Raw genomic sequence first — 26,469 nt, 5'->3', positions numbered from 1 at the left:
GCCAGGTTCTCCAGCTGCATGCTCTTCGCAGATAAAAGATCCTTCTCTAAATGAAAACAGGATAATTTTAGCAGCAAAGTGACAGTCATAGATCTAAAAATGGTGATGTTTCAATAGATCTCTGAGCTATTTTGGAATTACCTTTTGTCATTTGCTTTGCAAAATCTATTTTAAAAAGGATGTTTTATGCTGAGGAAAATATGAGGTTTGGTTAGATATACTCACGCTGCTTCGCATTTTAAAATCTAATATATATAAATTTTCAAATTTGGCTGGGGTATGTATTAGAAGACCATGTTATTTGCATTGACAGGAATAATGTGGTTGTGTTTCCTGGTACTACAAGCAAGAGATTATCTCTCATGAATATCAGTTTTAAATGGGAGATATGAGACATAATTAGAAACTTATTCACATCTTTGCAAAAGTTTGTTTTTCCTGTAACTTCTATACATCTGAATTTTTGGTATAACCACATAATGTGAGGTAATTACTATTGTGACCGACACAAAACAGATGGTAGTTTAGAAGCGGAAATAGAATAATATACTATTTTAAAGATAATGATGTGTCCAATAATGTTATTTTACTGTGATGCTGTTAAATAAAATCTAGCAGAGACAGTTACCTTCAGAAATGGTGATAGGAAATGCATTCAGTAAATGCTAGGTGTGGCGGAAACGTAACACTGTACATCACCATGAACACACCGCCTACATAGTAAAATCAGCTTGTGGTTGCTTCATTCTATGGGAATGGTTTTCCTTGGAAGAGACAGGGAAGCTAGTTAAGGTTGGACTGAGATGGATTGAGCTAATACAGAAAAACCAAACCCAAAAGAACATGCACTTGCAATTGTAGGGAAACCGAGTTCTACAAAGCTAGAATAAAAGTGCTCCACTTTTCAAATGTTTATTTTTGAATTTAAATGGGTGATTTTTTTATTTTATTTCACAACTAAATAATCCTCTTTATTAGTCTTTTAAAACAAGACTGATAAGATCAAAACTGAAATATTTGGTTTGCATGTACAATGTTGTGTAACATAAATCCTGCTTATCAATGCGAGCATTCCCTCATTAAATATGGTGGCCTTGCCTGCTGTGGTAATACTAATCTGGAAACAAAATGACTGCATTTTAGGACATCCTCAGTATTCCGGAAAACAGTTGTTAATTCTTAGGCGAAACATTGTTAGCTCTAAGGTAAAAGGAAACACAATGTTAGTTCTAAGGAAAATATTTGTCAGTCCTTAAGAAAAAATTGTTAGTTCTGAGCTATTAGGAAAACTGTTGTCAGTTTTAAGGAAAAAAGTCAGTTCTCAGGTTATATGAAGAAATTATGCTTAGGGATGACCTCCTTTTCTGATTTCACCATAAATAAGCTTAATTCCCCCTCTAAGCTATTAGAGACATACCCCTATTGAACTGCAGCTGTAATTTCTTCAACTTTGTGTTGGTATGTAACCTAACATATGTAGTTTAGTTTTTTTGTGGTTATAACATGCAGAAATATTCAGATGAATACTTTTGGAAGGCACATAGCTCATCATGCTAAGAGTTCCCAACATTTGTAAAGATCTCACAGGTATGTGACCTCTTCTCAAACAATGATCCCTTCCAATTCTGGAGAAGATTATCATAATGGCTATTTTGTCATAACTCACTTATGAGTTTAAAACCCTCTCTGACAGAGGAAAGAAGTGTCTGAATACCTCTGTCAATGATAGCTGAACATAACCCCAAATCCATCACAACTGTCAACCTAAATCCAGCAAAAGTCTTAAAAACTGCATCATCACTGAATTTTACTTTGGTCTGTGCAGACATGTCTTCTTTTTAATAGGTCAGTGAAGTAGGACAGTCTCCTAAAAAAAAATAGGACAAGAGGGGATACATTTGGTGCAATGCTATTTCAGAGCCCAGTTGGAGTCATTACCTGTATGAACTTCACTTCGCCTGTCATGCTTTGTTCATCTTCATTCATGTGTCGTCCTCTGGAGGTAACAGCGAGCTGCTGTAATTTGCAGGACAGCTCAGTGTAGATTGTGCATGAAATCATGAATCCTACTCATGGTTAGTGGAGGCAATGGAGGATGTGTGTTTTAGCTATCCGCTGGCTGACCCCTACTCACCCCTTTTCTTGCTTCTTCTAAATATGTTTGTAGCTGTCAGTAGACATTTTTCTTTCTACTAAATGTGTGTTCTTTTTATCTATCTATGATTCACAGAGTAGAGTATGTATATAAATGTGGGTGTCACAGAATGAAAGCACAGTTTAAGTATTATGATTAAATATGTTTTCTTATTCCCCTCGCAAACACAGCAAGCTAGTTTTACAGTATCGTAACTTTTCTTATTTCCAGATTGACTTTAATTGGGCTTGATTGTTGTGGTTTCGCATTTTCTTCCTCAGCTGGTGGATGTTTGTTAAAAACTGCCGCAGGTGTTTTTGTAGCAGCAAAGCCAGAGTGAATATGAGCATGTTTATTAGTCCAAGGCAAAGTTGATGATGTCTCCAGTGACCACATCTGGAGGTCACCTGAGAGAGCAGTTGGCTCGCTCTATTAAGAGGGCTTATTGGCTCAGCTCCCGTTTCTCCTCCCTTTTCCCTCCTGTAGAACACCGTGAAGCATAGGCCAAAAACAGGTTTGCTTCTTATTTAGTGATTGTGCATTAACACTGACTTTATTTTGTTTGCTTCTTTCTCCTTATTCCCTCTTACAGTAGCTGCTGCTCCAAAGTTAAAACCAATCAAGAATCCGATAATCGTGAGTGAGGGAAGCAGGCTTACGGTGAAGTGTGAGGCCACAGGCAACCCTGACCCTTCCTACAGATGGTTCAAAGATGGCAGCGAGCTTGAAAAAAAAAAAATTAAAACCCCCCGCAACAAGTAAGTACAATGAGAATTGTCCCTATAACCCAAACACATCCAGTTTAAAATTAAAATAAACATAGAAGCCAAAAATGTTTAATCTGTCAGTTTCAGGGTTTTTTTAGACCAAGGAAATACCACAATTTTATGGTGATACACCATGCAGGCTTGTTTTGAGGTCTTTCAAATTTAGCAAAGTTTATAGCATTTTTCGGATGTTGTTTTTCTTGACAAGGTGTTATCTTAATGCTCTATACTCAATTAAATGCTGTTATATAAAGTGAAGGACACAAAGCAAGTCAGTTATTCACTACCAGAAGAATTTTACTTGGTGGACTCTTTAGCTTTGAAACACAGCCTTACTTATAAAAAAAAATCCTGAATTATCCATTTAAAGAGGATTTACAGTGAGTCGAAGTCAGAGTGAAAGCAGAATTTTTAGTTTAGATAGCCTTTGGAGAATTTCACCACATTGGTGTCAAGCCTATGCAATTTTGCTATTGTCAGCATCTTTTTAGTAGTTTATATAACTAAGATAAAAAGCTTAAAGCAGTTAGTATATAGAAAGAAAGAAAGAAAGAAAGACAGACATCTTTTCATCAAGTTTAAATCCTGTAATTTTGCTTTATTGACAATGTGGCTGACAGTGAGCTAAAGTTAAACAGACTCACTTTTGAGGAGAAAATACCCCAAATAAAAGCTTATATTGTCAATGAAATGAAAGCCTTTGTTGATTGTAGCAATATAAGTAGGTTAAGCAGAAAAGAAATATGCAAGGCAATTAAGACGCTCTGATTTATCAGAGATGAGTTTATACCATGATGGTACTTGGCTTGTTGTCTGCCTCTTTGTCTCTCCATGTTCCCACTTGTTCGTTTCCATTATTTGTTTTGTTTTTTTCCTCTGTACTGATTCCCCTGACTCAGCTGTGTGAGTGTTGTCACCCACAGGAAATCCTCCAAAGTCCTGATCAAGAAAGCGAAACTGGGGGATTCTGGGAATTACACTTGTGTGGTGGAGAACCCTCTGGGGAAGGACAACTCCACTGGCACCGTTAACGTCCAAAGCAGTGAGTACTGAATCCAGAGCAACGAGTGGAGTGGCGCAGATGCGCTGGCGTTGTTGTTGTTGTTGTGACTGTTCTCTTGCCAATTGAGAGATCTGTCGGAGAGCTCGCAAACAGGCATGTAAGGATAGTAACACGCATGGAAAACAACTGGTCCTGGCCCATTATTCTGTGGAATGGAGAAATATACTTGGCAATAAGCAACCCTTAAATTTGGTGTAAAGTTCTTCATTCATCAGAGTTTTTCACAAAAGAGCACTAACTTATCAAATTTAGGTCTTTAAAAAAACCTCCTTAGAGTGCAGATTACAACCTAACAGGGTAGCTGAGTAGGATGTGGTGTCTGTATGTGTGTGTTACAGATTTTAGCAAATCACTGTAGCAGATGAAAGAGTTTTGATAACAGCTGCTTCCATTTGGTGAGGTGGTGAGTTTGCATTTGCTCCAAGAGGAATGGGAAAGTTCCGGCAGCTCTATGGAGCTTTTTACGTTTCTGTAAAGGCCCAGCGAAAAAGAGCAAAGCTGGAATCTCACCTATAGATCTTTTCCTCCTTTTTAAGAAAGAGCATGCTGGATAGAGATGGTTCATAAAAGATGGTCTATTAAACCTTTTGAACAAATGAAAACAGATTTATTCCAGCTTTAGCAAAAGTACAGAATATTGAGAGTATCTTAGAAAATATTCATCCCGTTTGAAGTTTTCCATGAGATCAATGAATAACGACAGAGTTTAGTGTATTTTAATGAGATTTTATGTGACAGGCCTTAGGAAAATGGGAAGGTTTCTAAATCTTTTACAATTGAAAATCTAAAAGGTTTGGCATATATCAAGGTTCAAACCAGTTTATTCTAATGTGACCAAGCACTTTGAAACCTCCACACTATAGTTTAGTGTCAGAATAAACCAGTTCTACAAAGGTATAATTAGCTAGCTAAATAATATTAGTTTAAAAAAATAGTATAGAGAAGACCAGGTAACAAAACACACATTTCAGGGATCATTGTGCAAAAGTTTTAAGCAGAGTAGATTTCAAAGAATGCTGCAACTTTGAAAATCTCACAAAGACTATATGTTCATCATTTGCAGCACTAGAAAATTTATAGCTACTCTGAAGGATCGGCAGAGATTTAGAGCTCTGGTAGGAAAATCTTAGAGACCCCACAAATATGAGCTTTGCATAGGAGTTAGAGGAAGAGAACTGTTGTTAAAAGAATACCAGAAGAAATCCCGTTTGCAGTTTGTCTTGTGTAACAGACAGAGCAAGCATCTGGAAGAACATCCTTTTTTTAGGTGAACTGTTTGGCTAACAATCAAAATGCGATGAGTAGTGGGAAATTAGCCCTGTGGAAAATAGCGGTAGCATCATCATGCTTTGGGGATGTTCTTCTTCCACAGGGACAATACACAGGAGTTTACATTCATCTAGTTTCATCTTTTTGTTACTGAAAATCCCCTAAAAATAAATTTGAGCTTTTGATTGCAATATAAGAAATTTTGAAAAAATGGGATATAGTCTATAGAAGAGGTCTTTGCACAAGGATCTCAAAGACATATACAGTATTTTAATAATTTATACTGTTGCAAAGGGTGCAATATTCAACTTTGAGATCCCATTGATTTTTGTAGGTATTCGACACAGACGCTGCTGCAAAAAATTATACAATTTTTATTGTATCTAATTTTTATTTTACCAGGAAAGATATCCATTGAGATTCTCTGCTACAAAGATGCCCAGGTAAAAAGGGGTCCTGAGATTCATTCACCATCCTTGTATTCACTTTAATATTTGCAATGGCCACCTCTCTAGAGCTTTTGTTTACTGTTAGCAGTCCTAGTCTTGAGCTGCATTATCAGAGTAGCAGCTGTTTTTTAGACAGAGAAAAGAACCATTGTGCTTGGAAACACATAGTAAGCTTGATATCTAAAGGAAACATTTTTTTTTTTTTTTAGAAAAGAAGCCATCCATCATGAGTTTCTAAATCGGCTGCAGATTGCCTCTTTTATTTTTCTGACATCTAAAAAGCTTTAGCTGAATTTTATGAGCGGATCGTGTGACTACTTTATGCTTATAGTGCGACACTGTGCTTTGTCCAAACACAGAGTCATCTTTCTCTTTGTTAATAACAATGAAATATTTATGCATGTTACCAAGACATGCTGTGCTAACATTTATTAAATGTTGATGTTACAACGGTAAGTAACTGCACAACAACCATGCTTAATGGCAATTAAAATAAAATAGGTTGAATCATGCTCTGAACCCTCAGAGGTCAGAGAATCCCTGGTGGTAGCACCTACCTTTCTTTATATTAAGTGAAAGCTCAAGAGCATACGACTGGTGGTCCATGAAACTGTAAATTATGATGTGTTCAGCAAGCCAAGATCCTGGTGATGCAGAAATGCAAAAGAAAATCTAATATAACAAAGCAGTGAGCATGTGGGCTGATTCCCACAGTAGCCATAATGGATAAAACATGACTGAGCAGCAATATAGAACAGTGTTTTCACTTGCAGCACAGACTATTTAAAACAAGTAAAACTGGATATGGTTCCATGTAATGCAAAAGAATCATTAACAAGGGCTGGCAACTGACAGAGCTGATGATAGAACAAAGTAAAAAAAAAAAAAATGTATGCTTCTTCATTCTCACTCACTATCTATGCAAGTCTTTGTGTAAAATCACCCCTATGCTTTTCATCTGTCAGCACTGACATTTCCTCAAGTAATGCTTGGATATTCCAACAATGGCATTACTGTACATCCTTTAATGCACTCCTGATCACTAGTTGTGTGTAACAGTTTGTTTTTTTTGTGTTCGTGTGGATGTGTTGGTTCACCCTTTAATAAAAAGCGTCCCATTGTGGTCCAACAGCACACCTATTTCTGTCACGCTTCAGGGGAGAAGGCAAGACAGGGCGAATCAGGGTAGACATGTCTATAGGCGGGTTTGAGGACTTCACGGAGGAGGCGTACACTAATAATCCATAACATTATGACTACCCATAAATATTGAGACAGGCTCATGTTTTGTCTTTTATACAGCTCTGATTGATGACTCCATGAAGCCTCTGAAACTCTGTATTTCTATTCCGCTCTGCTGTACTCTGGCAAAATATAAATCCACTGAAGCCTAATGCATGCAGAACTCCTCTTATCAATTAGAGAAGTCTACCTGTGTGTAATGTAATCACAGTATATAAATGAACGAAAAGCATTAAGAAGACAAGGCAGCAGATAAGTCTGGAATTATATCTTGAAGAACTTTAAATAGGAGGACACACTTAAGTAGGACAGCTACTAATCACAATGTCTGGCCTCTACGGAAGAGTGGCAAGAAGAAAACCAGTGTTGAAAGAATGCTATTAGTCCCATTAAAAGTTTTCCACACACCATGAGGCCACGCGCCCATGTGGGACCAAATCTATGGACTGATCAGATGAGACAAAAAAAGTGAGAAAACAATCAAATTTTATTGATCTAAAGCGCCTGTCACACCTTGACGATTTAGACCAGCGTATGCCTGACTTACGAAAATTCTGGCAAAAATGCTGGCATATATTGGATAAGTTATGGGTCCATTTTATGTTATGGGTCCATTTCATTTTTGAGTAATGAGTACGCTGAAATATGCTGAAACACGCTGGCACATGTCAACATGCAGCAGGTACGCACCCAATATATGTCAGCATATGCCATATGTGGGGCATACATTAAGTCTTAGGTAAGTTATCTGATCATTGACATAAGTTAAGTGTAAATTACTCATAAGTCGTGGCGTCTAGTAACCAGTAACATGGCATAACTGATAGGTAACTTATCAATAACTTATCTCCAATACATATCAACGTATTTGACGTGTTCCAAACGAACACTGAACGTGTTTCAAACGTACAGCTACTGTATAATGATGTATTGGCAGTGGGGGTTCCTAGGAGGAAACCGTCTGTACTCCTCTGGATTTCATCCACATCATAGGATGAGCGTGAAGGTGAGTGTGAGGATCCTTCCTGCGTTCACGCCCATGGCCAAGACCAACAATCTTCCTAGCAGACATGACGCTAAATTCTGTCTTTTTTTTTTTTTTTGGGTTGCGGTAAACAGCAGCTAGGGTTATGCATGAGTTAGGCTGTCGTTGGATATATGTTCTGGACTGGTTATGAATACTCTATGTAAACGCCCACTCTGGGAAGTTGGGCATACACTGTCTAAATCGGCAAGGTGTGACAGGGCCCTCACCGTCGGCGGCTGGCCTATACAGGGCGCTCGGGTGCTGCCCACCCTAGATGTGGAGGGGAAAAGTCATAAATAATATATATATCGATTTTAAAGTATATAAAGTATTATCAATGTTTTTCAGTTTTATTTAATGTACATGGCTACATGTAAAATGAATTATTAAATGAACTATGAATTTTAATTATTAATAATTCAATTTTAATTATTAAAACAACACTTCTACCAATTGACTCTCATTCAACAGTGCATTTAAGCTGACAGAGCATATCATTTCTCTTCTTAGGTACTCATTCAAAGTGCCCCTGAAGTGTAGCGAAATAACCTATTGTATAATGTTGCTAGGGAAAATTAATAAATATTCGGCCAATTTCCTTAACTGAAACATGGAAGTTAGTTAAGGTTAATAAGAAGATTGATGGAACTAATGGAAGGGAGACCATGGATATAAAATCTGTCAGAGTCACCTTCCTGCAGGATGGAACTTCAAATGCAGCCAGAATTATAACTGACTGGTTTAGAGTATTTAGTGCATTGATGTGAATAATTGGCTGAGTAAAAGTCCAACTTTAGGTCCAATTGATAATCTGTACAGACATATAGTTGACAGAAACAAGTCTTCCATAATCAACCAATCAAAGTATCAACCAGGGAATATTGAATAAATATAAGGGCTGAACTATTTTGCCAAAAATCTAAATGGTGTTTTTTTCCAACTAATATTGTAATTTCATTCTGATTTTCTTTTGCAATAACCACAAGCATATAGATGTTTTTGTTGCTTGCCCAAAGTCTACTGTGGCAGGATGTTACTGTTACTGTTATGTAGTAAAGTGCTCACTGCCAGCTACAACTCTCTCCTCTCTTCTGCTTGGTGGAAAATCCACTTTAAGCCTACTATTGCCGCCTAAAGGACTGGAGTGAGAAAGTCAGTGTCTTATTTTTATTTAATGTAATGTGCCCAAAATTGAGGGTAGCTGCAATTTGAAGATTAAGATTATCTTGCAAATGCATTAAATTGCCCATCCCTAAATCAAATTTTGATTTGCAAGAATGGCTTGTTATCGCTTCAATGATGTGAAATGAACTCACAGTTGGAAAAACTTTTGCTAAGCATTGTAACATCACACATTTCAGTACTTCATTAACTTTATGACAACAAAGGCCAATGAAGGTTTTGTTCAGCCAGTTGCCAGCTTTTGTTTCTTGAAAAAAAAAAAAATCTTCTTTGGACAGCTTTAGGTAAGCCCTGGCTTCTGAAGGCCGGAAACATCCCACAACAGCTGCAGATGTTGAGATGCTATGACTCAGCTCTTTAGGCATCAAATTTTGGCTGCTGTCAAAGTCCCCCCTGTAATCCAGAGCCACTTTTTCTACTTTCAGCAAATCAGCTTTATGGACAAAATGTCCAAATAGTGTCTAAACCTATCTCTGTTGCTGCTTTAAATAAATTATAATAGTTATTATTTTCTCTTATCTGTTTGTGATTGTAGCATTTTTAGAAGAGAAATATTGGTGCGATTAAGAAAATATGAGGGTGAAGTACTAGGGAAAATGGCATTAAAGAAAATGTGATCAAAGAAATGCATGTTTTAACAGAAAGCTTGACAGTAAAATGATTGATTTAGTGAGCGACTTTCTGTCCTATTTGGCCAGGAGAGAACTGGCTGTTGTGTTAAAAGGCTGCAGTGGAGAACGCTTTCCTGCTGCAGTACGTTGCCAAAGCTGCATGTAGCTGCAGTATTATCTGTGTATGTGTGCCTTCGAGTAAGGAAGAGCGGGAATGGGGGGTGGGAGGGTGAGGGATGAGGATGTAGATGGACAGGGGGAGCAAAAGAAGAACAGAGCGTGGATAAAGGGAGGGGAAAAATGTAAAATGAGGGAATGCATGACAGAAAACAGACAAAGATATTAGTGAGTCCAAGAAGGATACATATTACTAATGGAGACAGAGTCTGAAAGCAAAGAGGAAAACCATGAAGAGGAGGATGATGTGTTACAGTGCAGTTGGTGCTTCCAAGCTTCATCCTTTGCTCCTTTCTGCTGTATCTGATGTCTGCATTAGGCTGAAACGCTGTGGCTCTTTCCAGAGAGGGATGCACATTTCCACAAAGCATGGGCAAAAAGGAAATACCAAAAACCTGCTTTGTTACTTGCACAGAAAAAGTAAAATGATAAGCTAAAACATAAAGTTGAATGCAGCATCAATCTACAGTAATACTGTACTCAGAGTGAAGTACATTGTAGCACATGGCTGTGTCTGCATGCTGCCTGTTCAGGGACCCCGGCACTCAGCTCCACCACATGGTGAATCCAGGCCACCACAGCCCACTTCTATACACACTACACAGACTTCCTTACTCTGTGTGCTGCTGAGCTGATTATTGTTTGCATGTGTCTGTATTTTTATTTCATATTTGCTAGTTATTAAAGAAAATTATATTTTTCATAGATTTCTGCAAAGATATTAGAGAACAAAAATAATATATTTCTGGCTCAGTGAACGCAGCAAAAACATTTTTATCAGCACGTCTGAGTAACACTGAAGGGTGATGACATCCAAGTTGCCTAGATTAAAAATCCCCAAAGAGAAAGCGATAGCGGAATTTGATGCAGAAGGTTTTAGTAAAAACATATAACGCGCTTTCACTGATACTACACCTTACAACTGGTCACTGTAACAATATTTTTGCAGCAAGACAAATGTAACCGACTCTGCCTCGGACAAGAAAAACATGCCAGTTTCCCTTAGAGTGAACCTCCGCTCAGCATTCGAAGGCATGCAGTGGCTTTATGCCAGCGGATAGAGTTTGCCAATAGCATTGATTGATTTTACTTGTGTGGGGAATTTGCTCATTCCTTTCTGTTGGACGAGTGGAAGAGAAATGCATAGTGATTAAGTGCCAGTTAGTGAATAATTATCCTGTGCAAATGGTTGGTTCTGCAGAGTTATATTTCTTAAGTTTCTTGTTGTTTGTGTTTCAGCTTTAATGGGATGTTTATGAATTAAGTGTTTAGTAATAATTCCTTTAACTGTACCAATCAAATTAGTTTCTAATTATAAAGTACCAATTCAAAAAATGAGCAATTTTACAGAAAGCTTTTTGTTTTCTGTTTACTTAAGACCGTTAATACCTTTGCACAAATAACTACTAGTGGAAGAACACTTTGGAAGAACTCAGGAGAAGAGCACCAGAGTCAGAGTCGCCCATAGAGTTCAGAACTCAGATAGGATTCATTGCCAAAAAAATATCCCCCTTTTAAAACCCATGACTGCTCGCATCCATAGAGTTCAGAACCAGGACCCGACCCGTTACGTGCAATTATCCACATTTAAAAGATGTAAATAATAAAATGCGACCCGACCCTGATGACAAAATGTACACAAAGCCTTTATAATAACAGAGGCAGTTAAGATCATTGCCGCGCCCTCACATTGAATGCACACTACACTCACAGATTAACAGCTGTAAATTGGCTGAAGTAAGAAGGTTTGCTGTGTTGCTAAAAAAAATACTGTTATCTGGGTATTCTTCAATCCATTTAGTTTTTAAGATGTAGAGTTAATAAATAAGAAATAAATAAGTTTCATTGATGGTGTAACTCTATGATACCCGCATTTTGTTCATATATACCCGTGCCTCCATCCATGGAATTATATTGGGGAGTTTTCTACTCATAGATGTATGTTTTATGCTCTCGTATATTCTTTATACATTTTAGACTTACCTGCACCCTCGCCGGAGCAGGACCCTGCACCAGCAGAGTTCTCATAAATTAACTTTCAGATGGTGTCCTGTCAAAGTGTAGATGGGTTGTATTGGTTCACAAACCAAATATTACACATCTTTAATTCAAAAGATTTTCGTTTGAGCCGTTCAAATTGATCAAATTAGCCAAAAGTGATGTCTTTCTGAAAATATCTTTACTTTTAACTGATTTTAATACTGAAGCAAGTTCTGTAAAATGTGAAATTACAACTGTTTTGCAGCAAAGGAATTAATTACTGATAGTACCTTTAAAGAATTTATCTCTTTAAGATCTATCATTTTTTACCCCATGCAGGTTAAAATAATTTGCTGAGTCTGTGAAGGAAGCGTATCCCGCTCTACTGGGTCTATAGGAAACCATAAACACCATGTCCAATTGCTAACACACTGTAGACATACTTTTTCTTTCAGGTATGTGGAACATTGTGTGTGCTTTCCACATATCTCTGAAACAATTGCCACCGTTTAAAGAGGGCTGGTGTAAGCTTCATCCACGACCCCCAGTGCAGACGCCCAGGGACCATTTGTTGTCCATGTGGTCTGACCTCTACCCTGTAATCAGTCCGGCATGGCCCTTTGCAGCAGGGTGTAGTATATCATCAACTGTTTTCTACAGGGCCAGCTTTGAGAGGCAGCGCCAGTCAGAGTTTGCTTGTTTCCACGTGGCTTCAGATTAAGGCCTCCCATTATCCTGCAGGCCGCCGTGTTGTGATAAGCGCCTGCTAGGCAGCCATGTGTCTGCAGACTGCAGGTCACATCCTCGGGGGGTGCTGTGCTCAGCTCCACAGAGAGAATGTGTGAGCGTCCAGGAATGTGTTGATGGAAATCACAGCTGAACATATGATTGCTCCAACCTCAGTAGTCAGGCTGAGGCCTTCTAGAAACAATTTGCACGCATGGGGACCCTCCATTTTTTCCTAGTAATATACACAAGCCAATATCCACACGTAGGTTTTCCCTCTATGACCTCAAGTAATGATCAACCAGTTAACAATGTCTTAATAGTTTTACAGTTGAGTGGACAAGGCTCTTTTTCACACCATTGTATGGTTTATTTGGAAATGCAAAATTTCTTTAATCTTACCTCATATATCACCTATGCACATTACAGTAAAGGGTTCATTTCTAAGGAAATTCTAGGACATCTTTGTGTAATATGGTTAAACTGAACACAGGAATAACTTTTATCATGAAGCTAAAAAAAGCATTTTTGTAAGTGTTCTTCCAGTAAATCTGAAGATCTGTTTTACGTAAGTGAAACTGTAAGCACTTTCAACAAGATAAACAACAACTTCCTTCAAAACTTCTATGTCCCCTTGAAGCCTGCATACGTAGAACAAAAATTACTCACTCATACCACGCAAGCAATAAGATAAACTTGACTCCAATGACGCCACAGGATGTTAGTTGTGGCTTTGTTGTAAGTCGGTCAATTCTATTGATTGGAGTGTCTAAGGAAAAGCAGCAGCTGAACGAGCCTAGGTCTTAGAAGAGTAGATCTGTATGTTTGCCAAGCGCTCTGCATTTACAATCCTCTGGGGATCACCTCGTCAGGCTCTGTGGATCAAGCTGCCTTGCTATTAGTCATTCCCTACTTTTTCCAAATAAACCTGAGTCTTGAGGTCTGGACAGGCACTCCTCAAAGGTGGAACTCTTAATTGTGCCTGAAACTTGGTTCTTTTTTTATTGGAGTGAGGATCAGGTCCGGTAGAGATGTTGTAATCTGACTGACAACATTGCAACAGATGGTTTTTACAGTACATGGGTCACTTTGCCTTTAAAATGCTAATAATTATCTTTGCTTTGTTGAAAAGAAATGAAAGGAACTGATGATAATCTTGGCATTTAAGACTAAAAATAACAAAGTTCCTAAAGCAAGCTATAATCATACTTAGTTTTGCATGATTGTCAAAACAAGTTGGAGGAAAGATTTTATCCCTGACATCAGCTGACTGACCCAGGGTGGTTTGTTTGAGATTTAGACGTGACACTTTGGACTTATCAGCGCTCATGCCTTGTTTTCTTGAGCAGTTCTCAAAAACAGACATTTCACCCACGCCTCGGGTTGTTTTTGTTTACTGCTTGGCCTTTTTGAAAATATGGTGCGTTTCCTGTAGAGATGGAAGAGAGTAAGTGGAAAAATTTATGTTACACCCCTAGTATCCCAAGCAGCAATGATGTGCTGGAGCAGCTCCACTAAACTATCAGGATACAACATGGAATGACTAAAGTGTATCTTCGGCAGACATAAACTAAATTGATTTAGTCTTGAACGTAGTCTTTGATGCTCAAAAGTTAATTTCAAAACATATTGTTCCTTTCAAATCTCTTAAACATGTTAAAATGCCATCACAACAATTTTTTGGCATGGACTGTTCGTAGCTTTTTATACATCCTGTATGTGTTTGAGAATCTGTTGTCTAATCCTTAAATCAGACTATAGTCTTCAGAAATAGAGTAAAGCAACTTCCAAAAGGTTCCCTGAGTCTTATTTTATTTTGTCTTTTCTCTTAGGTTAGTTTGATCCTGTCATTTTTGAGTTCTAGTGTTATAAGCAATCAAAACATGTCTCATTTCATGGGATATCCAGTAATCTCTGCATGTTATATTGGTCAGTTAAGGCATTGGTTTGAATGGATGAGGATATGGCTATGAATGCGAGAGGAAGCAGCTGTTACACTTGAAAAGCTGAGTGATGTGAGCAGGAGGTGACACAAGGTTTTTGCTGTGTGCAGGGGCTTTATTAACTCTTCCAGCACTCCTGGACAGAATGTATCAGGGACTTAATTTGATAGCATAATAAAAGAATCCCCTCTCAGCCCCCTCTCAGCTGTCCTGGTGGTCTTTCCGCTGCTGGTGACCCCAGCTGTGGCTGGCTGTGTTCTGGGTTCTGTTTTAACTTGCCAGATAACTAACAAACACGGCTGTGTTTGTTACTGCTTTCAAAGAGGAGAATTATGGCCTAAAATGTTTCATTGCATCATAAAGGCTTGTTTGTACTGAGGCCGTAATAATTTGCAGTTGCTTGGATGTTTTGTGAACAGAGCAAGAACATTGAAAAGGGGCTTGCCAGGAAACTATTGTTCACCAACATCAAACAAGATCCGAGCTCCTTCTGTTACCTTGAATTTTTCAGAACGAAGCATGACTAATTCTAGGTGTCTTTGTGCTTTTTTTTTACATTTTCTTTGAGCAACAGAGGAACATATACTTACCATTCCATTGCTTAAAGCTCAACAGCTCAGCGTTGTAGTGTAGTTGCCACAGCTGTCTGTTATCCTAAACCTCCCATTACTCCATCACGCTGTTTCCGTCCGTTGGTGATTTGGCAACTGTACTCATCACATCATGTTTGTTTGGGTGAGTAAGGTCTTTCTCTGGGATTTTGTGTGAGTAGCGGGTACGTATGAGTTGATGCTATCCACTTTCAAGTGTTTAGGCATGACTTGTGGATGAAATTGTGATACACTCACAGTTAAGTCAGCCATTAGTATACAGAAACCCGACAGGCTAACAAACACCCTTGCTCCAGCGCCCTTTTTCAGGGTGTAAGACAAGTGTGGGTGGTGTGTGTATGCGAATATGTTTATAGGCGTAAGAGGGCTGTACATACACACACACACACAAGCAGTGTGAGTCCTTTTTTGGCTTTCGGGGAACAGCAGTGGGAAAACTTTTGGTCCAAACAGCTGGCCACTACAATAACTGTGAGTACGATCGCCAAATAAGGAGTATGGGTCGAAGGGTTTCCTTTTTGCTTATTAAATGTTCTTTTTCACAATAAAGAAAATAAAATACCACATACTGGCTTTTTAGGTAAACCTGCGTCTAGATTCCTCTTCCATTTCCCAGTGAAGCCCATTTTTTTCCTTTACTGTAAGTCCCTGACTGATTCTGATTTCTTGAAAAAGTTTTCATTTTACCATCATGTCTACTGACTTGATATAAAAATATACTTTGGAGAATCCCACCCAAAGTTTTAACTTAAATCTGATAGAGAATCAGTAAAGGGAACTAGAGATAGGGTCTTCATCAATGATAAATCATCAATATAACAGTAGAAAAAATGCTAAAAGCCAATGCTAAAAGGTCATCATCTCTATTGAATATTGAGAAGTTTTTAAATAATTTAAAATTGCCCTTTTTGATAATATGCAAATCAACCTTTTTGTTTTCTAAACTAATTTTACATTGTTTTATCATCTATTGAAGGATATTAGACATACATTTCTTTATCAGGGCTAACAGTCTCAATATCTGCCTGTTAATTTCCAGGAACTCTAAAGATTGGATGTATGATGAAAATCAGGTTGGTGCAGCTTTAGAAATGTGCTGATTTGAGTCTGGAAACATTCATGGCTTGACATTAACTTCTTGTTGGCTTAGCAGGCTAATTACAAGCCTTGGCGCACAAATTATCATCCACTTCCAGTAATGGATTCAGTATATTGCTCAGATAGATTTAAGAGTGAAAATGAAATATAGCTTTCTTAGCCAAATATTACCTCGGATGAATAAGGAAACTGCGCTGAAACGTGCCTTTTGAAAACGGACTGAATTAAAGATCTTAAAAATATCAGCACTCACTTCCAGTCATTTTAATGAGATGTAGAAAAAGATGCGGGGGGGGGGGTTTCCCTGGTTGTGTGGAGAAAAAAATTACTGTTGCCTCTCTTCCACCTGTTGCTGAGCTCTGCCAGTAAGCTGACTGAAAGAGAAACTGCTCCTCCAACAAAACAAATAACAACAGGAAAAATATCTAAAACCATTTCTTGAAAGTTAAACAACATAAAATGATTCTCTGCAGGCAGATTTAGTAGATAGCTACCTCACTGATGAACTAGAGAAAATCAAAGTGATGCTTTCATTCTTCATTCAAGAGCCAATAATTTATACTTCTTTATGCAATACCACAATGATAATAAACCTTCAAAATTCTTTTAAGTCAGGGTATCATATAGCAATCTCATACTGACCCATGCCTTGTTGACTTCTACTGCCATTTGTTTTCTGCCATGTTTTACCATACAGTAGGTGGGAAATTCATTTAAACTTTTTTTCGGACTGAATATTAAAAGCATAGAGCTGAAAACACTCTGTATATTGCTTTATATACACGCTGAAGGCATTTCAATGCAACATACCATTTGGCTTTGCAGTTCAATTGTGTAATCATATGGCCATAAATCTATCTCACTGACTCACATTACTATCAGCAGGTCTACCTGTTGGGAAGGAGGGTGTTTGGACAAACATGGCAAATTTAGTGGTTCTAAAGTGGATAAATGAAAGTCAGTGATCAATGCAGAATTTTATATTTTCCCAGCTGTTAGTTTGTTGTTTGAATGTTTGCCTGCTTAGTCTTCTCTGTCCCTGCAGCAAAGAACAGTAAGAAACTCTAAAATAGGAGCCCTCACCATTTTTTCTTCAATAGCTTCACTTATCAACTGGAAAATATTCAGTGATGCATTTAAATAGTTTTTCAGCAGACTGGATGTGCATTTTCAGATTTAAAATGTGCAAGCAGTTTGAACACCCACTGTGCCGTCATTGCTTCAGAAAAGAGAGCAGCCTTGTCTGAAACTCAGCTGCAGACAACACCATTTGGCCATTAGTTGCCAATTGCACTCAAACCGGCGTCCAACAGCAGCCGTACCAGAACCCGCATGTGTGTCGTGCTTTTTCCTGCCCTGCCAAAGAGCACTTTGCTTCCTTGCCTGAACAGCTGTTGTGCAATCACATACTGGGTTGCTCTTTGATTTCACTTTAGGGGTGAGACGATTGAGGCTGACAAGACCAGGCATATCAGCTATGTGACTGAAAAATGGTAATAGGAGACAAGAATATAAAAGAAGACACACTGGTTGTGGTGGTCTTGCTGACGTGTGGGTGGTAGATTAATGTTCAGGGCGGGCTCCATTTTGTTCATTTTCTAAACATTTCTCTTTTCATCTCAGAGGTGTTTGAATTGTGGATGATTTTCTATTGTAAAATGCTTTAAAGAAGCTCTTGTTCATAATGGGATTTTTTTTTTTTTCCGTGCATCAAAACTAGTAAAGAGTCATTTAATTCCTCTGATTATTTGACAAAAAAAAATCCACTTTGCTTGAAGGCACAGATGCTGGATGCAGCTATTGATAGGGTGTGGTTTAAACCCTACCTGCAGTGTTTGGCTTTTGTTAGTTTTGGCACGCTGAAATATTTTCCTTCTGATCGTGTCAACAAATCCTCTTCTCTGACGCTATGTCATCCGTGCCGTCAGTATCCATCTTTTTGTCCATGTTTTTTATTTGTTACTGTTTTTGTTTGTTGATAATTGTATCTTGATTTTCTGTCTCTATGAACATGTAACTCTAGATCTGTAAATCAAAACATGTTCATTTTGCCATTGTTTATATTAACACATAAAAATGTCATGGCATCATTATATATAAAACAGAAATCTGTCAAGTAACTTCTGTTTTATGTTTTGATTTGTTTCATGTTTAATTTGTGTTCAGCTGCACAAATGAAGTCATCTTTTTCTTTCATGCAGTCTGCTTTAACCACAGAACTTAAGCCTCTAAACTTAAATCTAAAACTCTCTACTCATCCTCTAGAACCACATCATACTCAGCTGTCAACAACTTTACATTCAACCAAAAGCAAACTTCCCACTTTAATTTTGTGTGTGGCTAACTTATCAGGTGGATCATATTTATTCTTTCCATTTGAATTATACAATCTTTGCACAATTGAATGAGAGAAAAACTTACAGCCTGTACAAGTGAAGCAAGAATGCTTGCAACTTGAACTGGACCTAAGTTGAAAGATCTCGATCCCGGCTGTAACAGGAGACATGTCAGACATTCTCTGCCAAGGGTAGGGAGGTGAAGGGAGGTAAAGAGTGCGTGTTCGTCTGAGAAGGTGAGAACATTTGAAGTTTTGTTCCCTGCTTCATAAACATGAGTTGTGGAACAGCGTGTCTGGGTGACAGAGCGATCACAGGCACCGCCACCCTCTTTCTGTTTATTTTTCAGACATTTATGACTTTCTCCCCTCTGATTTTTACTGCCAACACGGAGATTTCTCTTGTTTTGTTAATTGTGATGAAGATTTACAAGATCTTGCGTCTGTATCTTTTTAGAGCTTAAAGCTGAATATCTGAATGAAGGCCTGTGTGCTGTTCTCTTATTGCTGTGATTTACTCCCAAATCCGGGACATGATTTATATTCTTTATCTTGACAACATTGCTTTTAAGAGCAAAAATAAAAGCCATAACAAAGTCCAGATGGATGTCGGTCCTGCAGTGTTTAAATAACTGCCTTGGCTTTTGCCTTGCGCAGATTCAGATTCTATCTCGTGTTTTGAGATGCCTTTCCGTTCAACAGCACTCCACAGAAGTGAAACAGATTAAACAAAGCTGAAGAAAATTATCAACAATTGTCATGAACTAGCGGAACATGTGTATAACTTTTCTCTGCAGTCGAGCCAAATAAAAAAACTTATTTCATTACTCACTTCTTTATACATGGGCGGGACCGTGAGGTGCGACACGGGGCTACGATTCAGTGCAAGCAGTTTTCTGTTTGCTGCATATGCAGAGGGTGCCTCAGGAGGGAAAAAATAACATGCAAAAGGGACCTCTCTTTTCATTTTTACGATTTTCCTAGAATCCTTTGGAGAGCGTGGAAAGACAGGCATGTTTATGAAGGTTTCCAGATGGTCCAGCTTGCACCCCCAGCTTTTCCTTTTCAGATCTTGGGCCATGAAGGATTAATCAAAGTCAGTGGCAAGAGCTGATGCCTAAACACTGTGGCTCTCTCTAAACCAAGAGGAAACCTCTTCTTAGCTTCATTCACATTTAACCCCCCAAGCTACAGTACTAAGGAAAATGAAAATGTGAGGTTAAGAAACCAAGCCAACTTATCAAAACCTTGGCTCCATGGGTGCAGAAAAATACAAAAACATTCTTATTTTTTTACTCACAAGCAGAGCAAATAATCGTCTTCTGGTGTAAAAGGAAATTGTCTTAAGCATTCAGCAAAGAATTAAAGAACACACCAAAACTCTTGGTCCCTTAAAACAGCGTGCTGAAGTGGATTAAAGTTTTAAACAATGACTTATAAGAAATAAAGAGGAATTTTAGATATAAATAAGATGTAACAGCTTTTTATGTTATTGGTATTGATAGATAAATAAGGCTGGATGTCTCTAAGCAACCTGAAAAGTCTAGAGTATACTTTCACTCCATTTATTGGGTTATAGTTCAACACATTAAAATGTCTTTTAACATGTTGAAGGGTGTAATGGCCAGAGTAAAGGAAAAAGTTTTCTGACCTGAAATTATTATCTACCAGGTTTACCAGACTCACATTTTAGAGATGCAACATTTTCTCAATTACACAAATAAAAAAGTAAAGTATTAATTGCAGTGTGCAGTAATGTCAAGAATATCTAGCACAACATCAAGAATGTAGCGCTAATTATTACGAGACTTTGTGATAAGAACAGAGGACTACAATTAGACTAAAGATGTAGAAAGTGAAATATGTGTTTTTACTTTTATTGTTTTCTTTTCTTCATGTTCAGACATCAGTTTGAGAAAGATTTAGCCCACTTAAACCTAATCTTCCTCACAAGACAAACACTTAACTGATTTAAACTGATGTGACTGAATGCAATTAGCGAAATCCAAACACATACATAAAAAGAATAGCTACTCAGCATTATAAACCCAGATTGCATCCATCTCACAGGTTTTAACCCGAACATAAGCTGCGTTGATCATGCGTGAAAAACTAAACTCTTCTTTGAGCTGTTTACTGAACCATCACAATTTATTGAAAATAGCTGAGCCGGATTCACACTCAAGGATGTTTTTTAACAATATGCTGCCAAGAAATGTGTAAAAAAAAAAAAAAAAAGAAAAGAAAAAAAAAAAAAAGTTTGGAACAGTTGTTGCTGCAGCAGAGACAAAACAGTATTAGCTGCACATTTATGTGCAGATTGTAAGAATATGCTGTATCTAATTAGGGAAACTGTTTTGTCAAATAAACAGTTTGGATAAACTCTCAGAGGTTAAGCATTGTTTGCTTCTGGAATCTGGTCTAACACTCCTGATTTCAGTAAAAGTACTCAATTTTGCACACAATCAACTCATTAAATTCCCTTATAGCCCTTGCTGGTTGAGAACTGAAATGCAAAGATCATTTTACGCCTTTATTTCTGATTCTGTTAGGGATTTTCACAGATTATTTTGTTAAAGGGCAGCATGTTTTAGAGGCCAACTGTAATAAGAGCCCAATTTGGGGGCCTCTCAAGTAACAGCCCATAAATCTAACATATTTTGACTACATATGAATTTTTAATGTCATTATAATTTAATGTTTTGTGTTTTTGTTTTGAAACAAGGAGGCATAAAAAACAAAAACAATTTTAAGGAGTGAGAATTTACTGCATGAAGTATGTAAAGGCCAATTTCAAATTATCAGTACCAGAGAAGATTTTATGCTAAACATGTGCCCCTTCATCAAATGTGGTTGGAGCAGACATGCAGAGTTGCACAATAATGACGAAAAAAACCTTTATTTAATTAGTTAAGAGCCAGCAAATTGATCGGTTTATTTTTGCCGCTTGTTGCAAAATGTCAAAGCGAGTTACGGTATTTATGTGTGTTTGTAGCCTGATAAAACAGCCTGCAGATGTGCAGCTCACACTGCAAAGTTTCCGGAGTATTTCTTTTTTCCAAGCTAAGTGAATTGAATTCTCATGTTTTTGCCAATGCATCTGTAGTTTTCTGCAACATTGAGGATCATTTTTATCCGTGTTTCAAATCCTTCCACTGTTCTGTCAGTGATCGCTGGGGTTCTTTACCATCCAGTGTATGATTTCATGCTTGGATCCATCCCTTATTTCATGGTTAGTTTTATGCCAATTCATAACTGGTGATTGTTTTGCTTTTTGGTGAAGATGTCATGCAACTATATATGTTTTTTTTTCTTTTATCTGTGTTAAAACTATGAAGGAAAAACTACTGAATCAATTTAATTGACTTAATATGTTGAAATAAATGTATGTTGCCCTAAATTTTTGAGTCATGATTTTTCAGTGCTGAGATTTATGCCACCGAAAAGATTGTCTTATGCTGGTTGACAGGTTTCAATAATTTATTCAGCCCTAAATACAAAATCATATGTACAGCATAGATATCATTTTCAAGTAAGCATAAAAAGGAAATTTGCAGTAACTTTTTGGAGACTAAATTACCAGAGAAGGGTATTTTCTCCTTTTTTTTCTTTGCTGTGATGAGAGTGAAGCTGCTTTTCTGTTTCTTAGAAAAAGCTCTTGAAGACAAACAGGTGGGATTTGTTGTTTAGCCAAATGAACCCTGTGTGCTGAGTGAAGATGTGTGGGCTCCACCTGCAAGCACTCAGATGGATATCAACACAAAACCAGCCTGCTGCTATAGCTGTTTAGGAAAGGCTCCTATTTTAAGAACACTTGATGAAAAACCTCTGTTTTTCAGCCATTCTCTAATTTACTTTATCCCATGCTGTCCATCTACAAAGCTTTGTTCACAGAGATCCGACTAAATGGATGATGTCTGTTACCTGCTTATATCCAACAAATCTCTACATTACTTTCATAGGGCAAAACTTTACTTTCAAGAAAGTAACTGATTGACTAGTTTGACTTCTAACTTGACTGAATTAAAATCAGAAAATAAAAGGTCACTGACGTTTTTCAGCCTCTAAGAAATATATTTAGCAAACCAAACTGATAGGATTCATTAGAATTTTTTAATATAGCTTTATAATATAGTATCATCAGAATAAAATTGGACATCTATCCCATGCTATCTGATATTTTTGATAAGTTAATAATATATATGGTGAAAAGAACTGGAATAAGGACTTACCCTTGTGGTACACCACAAGTAAAATGTGTGAACAAGTTTGATCATTAAAAACAAACAACAAACAAGTATATGATCTAAAACAGCCGAGTGTTAATACTTTGTTGTCAACACCAAGTCTGGGCATTTGTTGGAAAATGGATAGACTAGACACCAACATACCGTAAGACAGCGAATGAGGAGCCTTAGTATACACAGAAGTCAAATTAGGGTAGTTTAATTTTGCATTTAAAGCAACATGACAGACCAGATTACTGTGCTTCAGATGTGAACAGTTTTATCAGAAATGCTGATGGGTTTAAATGGAACATGATTGAAAGCGATCATTGTGCCAGACGCAGGTGGTGTTATGTGATAGAAAGTAATGGGGCTGTCGATTATTCATTTGTGACACAAGTAATATGCCTAATATACCCTTGTTACATTTTAAAATAAAATGTTTTACTTATTTTAAGAAGCAGAGCTATTTTTCTATTTTCAAAAAAATGATTGAGTCTGCAGAACAGAATCCACAGTGAAGGAAAAACACAATCCACAGTGAAGCCCATATGGTTTAAACTTTAATAGCACAACCTGTCTGCAGTCAAGTTTGCAACCTTGATTTTTGCTGTTAAGTGTTCTTTTTCTAAGGCACCCCACATATATGGGTTTATACCCACATATAGGGAGGCATGGGCTGTTACAACATTCTCACGGTATGATACCCTTGAGTGAAAATAATACTGTGAAAGAATATTAACTTAAAGATTCAAAACAATAATGCCTGAGATGATTTGGTAACATTTCTTCGAAACAGAGAAGCAACAATCATGAAGAAACTTGTACCAAAGTTAAAATAACTTTCTATAAACATTTTTTATTGTCATTACAGTTTTCATAACAGACTTAAGCAATATGCTGGTGAAGATATCAGTCATCCAGGTCATAGTGAGCTAAAACAAGGCTTTGTCTTGGTCCACTCTATAAAGCCTTGAACTCAACGCTAAGTCTGACAGTTTGAATTGAAAAATCTTCCTAGATGGGAAGCGAAACGTCTTCAAACTTGGAAAAACAAAATTAAAAGAGTGTTTTTTGTACATAACATTCTTATGATAGATTATATATTTTTTAAATAAGTCTGCTCAGTAGCCTTGCAGCATGAATGTTCTGGGTTCGATTCCCAGGTTGGCGACTTTCTGCATGGAGTTTGCATGTTCTCCCTGAGCATGTGTGGGTTCTCTCCTGGTACTCCAGCTTCCTCCCACAGTCCAAAAACATGACTGTTCGGTTAACTGGCTTCTCTAAATTCTCCTTAGGTGTGAATAGTTGTTTGTGTTGCACTGCAATAGACTGGTGACCTGTCCAGGGTGTACAGCCCCTCTCGCCCATAGACAGCTGGAGATAGGCACCAGCACCCCTCACAACCACAGCTTGGATATAGAGTGACGGAAATGGATAATTGTTATTATAGTGTAATGATAGGAATACAAATTAATTAAGATAGTAATTTGACTGGCTATGCTCCAGCTGATGCTCTGTCAGCCCTTTTAAGCTGTAGTGTCATTTCCATTTCCAATCTCTTTCCTTCTTGCCATCTTTCTCACAGCCAGCTGACTGGCAGTGTGCAGTACCCGATAGTGAAGAAATAACTGCACAAAACTCTAAAAAAGTTGTCTGCTGCGTCTAATTAAAAATGATTTAAACTGCAACAGTAGCAGGATTGAATGGAGACTCTTTGGGGTTCGAAGGGGAAATTTTATAAAAACTTGGCAGAGATAAATGATGCAAGTCCATTTTACTAGCATCTGCTCTCTTTAGATTTAACCAGTTTGTTCTGCACTTTTACCATTTATATATCTAGAGTAAAAGCCAAGCCTTTTGGAGAGGTTTTAATTTTTAGTATTGGAAGGAAGGTGCATGAAATTCTATGAGCTGCCTCCCTACTGGTGTTTTACCTGGCTGGGTGCAAGCAGGAAGACTCAGATGAAAAGAAAATTAGCCGTGATCTGCTGATGATGCTAAAATGGTTTTCCCATGGAAGTGGCAGCAGATAATGTTAAGGGCTCTTCTGGTATAAAAATATTATTGTGTTTTGCTAACCCAGGAATATGTGACAGTGGAGCTCAGGTGTTTATATATGTAATCCCGTTTCAACGGAGAAGTTGGCTATGAATCACAAATTAACTGATCTCACCAGATTAAACCTGCAGTAAATGTATATCTTGGTTTATTTTTCAGATGGATGTTTGTTGGAGTTAAACCTGAGATTGTATGGGTGTGAAAGGAAGGAAAATCTAACTTAATTGCAAAGCTACTGTATTTTCATCATGTATACTCTTCTGCTTTTAATCTTTTGTGACAGTTTTGCATTTTAGTCTTTTAAATTGAAAACCTACTGGAGTCTTTTCAAACTGATACTATAAACAAGAACATTGGCCTACAGAATATGCTTGGTTTGTTGGTCTTGTTTTTTTTTGTCAAAGCAAAACTTCTCCGACTTCTTGAAAAAATAAAGAATGAGAAGCAGGAGTTGTGAAACCTTGCAGTGGAGGCGAACTGCTTACTGTCAGAGCCAGAAGCCTGGCTGAAAAATTAATTGAGTGATTCCTCTTTACAGCACTTTGCACGGCATTAGTATCAGACTGCAGATATATTGGGACTCTTAACATTTTTCCCACACAAAGCATCTCTATTTTCAATGTCACACTGAAACATCTAACATTTGGTGCAATCACGTGTCACCATCTGACATGCTAAGCACAGCCCATTCCCCTCAAGCCCCATCCTGCCACTTTTTACCTGTCCCGTGTTTTGATAAGCAGTCTTCATCCCAGGCATGTTATATCAGCGCAGTCAGAGAAGTAGAGGGGGGATTAAGATCAGATACATGAAATCTCAGGCCATTCCAATGAATTGAGTCAGTGCATAAACAACTCCTACATTATGACAGGGAAATATTTATCTTTCTTCGTAGAAGCTTCTTGAGATAGTGTCAACACTGCTTAGAAACACAATTACATCTGAGGCTGAACATTGAAGAGTCCTTTTGGAGATAAAAGTGTGTTGTATAAGTAAATCACAAAATACTTGTTTATAATCAAGACTATAAATGTTAGGACTGTCCCACAAGGGCATGTTTGACCAGTATTCATATCCCTGATTGACTTAGATTTATTTTATAGTGATTTTGTTGAAGCTGATGTATTTAATGAGCCAAATGATCCAGCTTTGTTGGAAACAAAACATTAGTAATAATAACTTTTTCCCTGGGAAGCACATGTGACACAGAGGAATTTCTCTTGTAGCCAATATCAAAAATGTGAATGAAAATATGAATACAGTAAACCTATAACAGTTTGTTTTACCTTCTTTTTTTCCTTCCACCATTACAACATTTTAACAAAAAGGTGCTATCTTACACTAATCTGCATCTACTGCATGTAAACTTAGTTAAAAAGAGGCACTGCACTATGTTCGGATAAATTAGCTCACATTAAATGTTGATTTTTTTTATATATTTCTATGCATGATCATTGTATTCAAAAAAAGATGGAATGTAATGATTTTCACACATTTCTTACTAGAAATTTTGGATTGCCATCTTTGTTAAACTGAGTTCATTTGAAGATAAGGCAATATAATATTAA

General features: G+C 37.5%; 1 protein-coding gene across 5 annotated transcripts in view; it reads left to right on the top strand.

Annotated features, from left to right (window-relative positions):
* The window catches only part of nrg2a (neuregulin 2a), a 121,253-nt gene that overhangs the window by 77,501 nt on the left and 17,283 nt on the right, over nucleotides 1-26,469 (top strand). For all 5 annotated transcript variants that reach the window (XM_038273947.1, XM_038273945.1, XM_038273946.1 and 2 more), the window contains exons 2-3: nucleotides 2,727-2,892; nucleotides 3,825-3,943. In XM_038273947.1, the coding sequence (XP_038129875.1) occupies nucleotides 2,727-2,892; nucleotides 3,825-3,943 (285 nt within the window). The remainder of the gene's footprint in view (nucleotides 1-2,726; nucleotides 2,893-3,824; nucleotides 3,944-26,469) is intronic.

Source organism: Cyprinodon tularosa, unplaced genomic scaffold, assembly GCF_016077235.1.
Source record: "Cyprinodon tularosa strain WSP-4 unplaced genomic scaffold, ASM1607723v1 ctg9, whole genome shotgun sequence".
NCBI classification, from domain to species: domain Eukaryota; kingdom Metazoa; phylum Chordata; class Actinopteri; order Cyprinodontiformes; family Cyprinodontidae; genus Cyprinodon; species Cyprinodon tularosa.
Note: the sequence above shows the minus strand (reverse complement) of the source record. Positions and strands in the feature narration are given on the sequence as shown.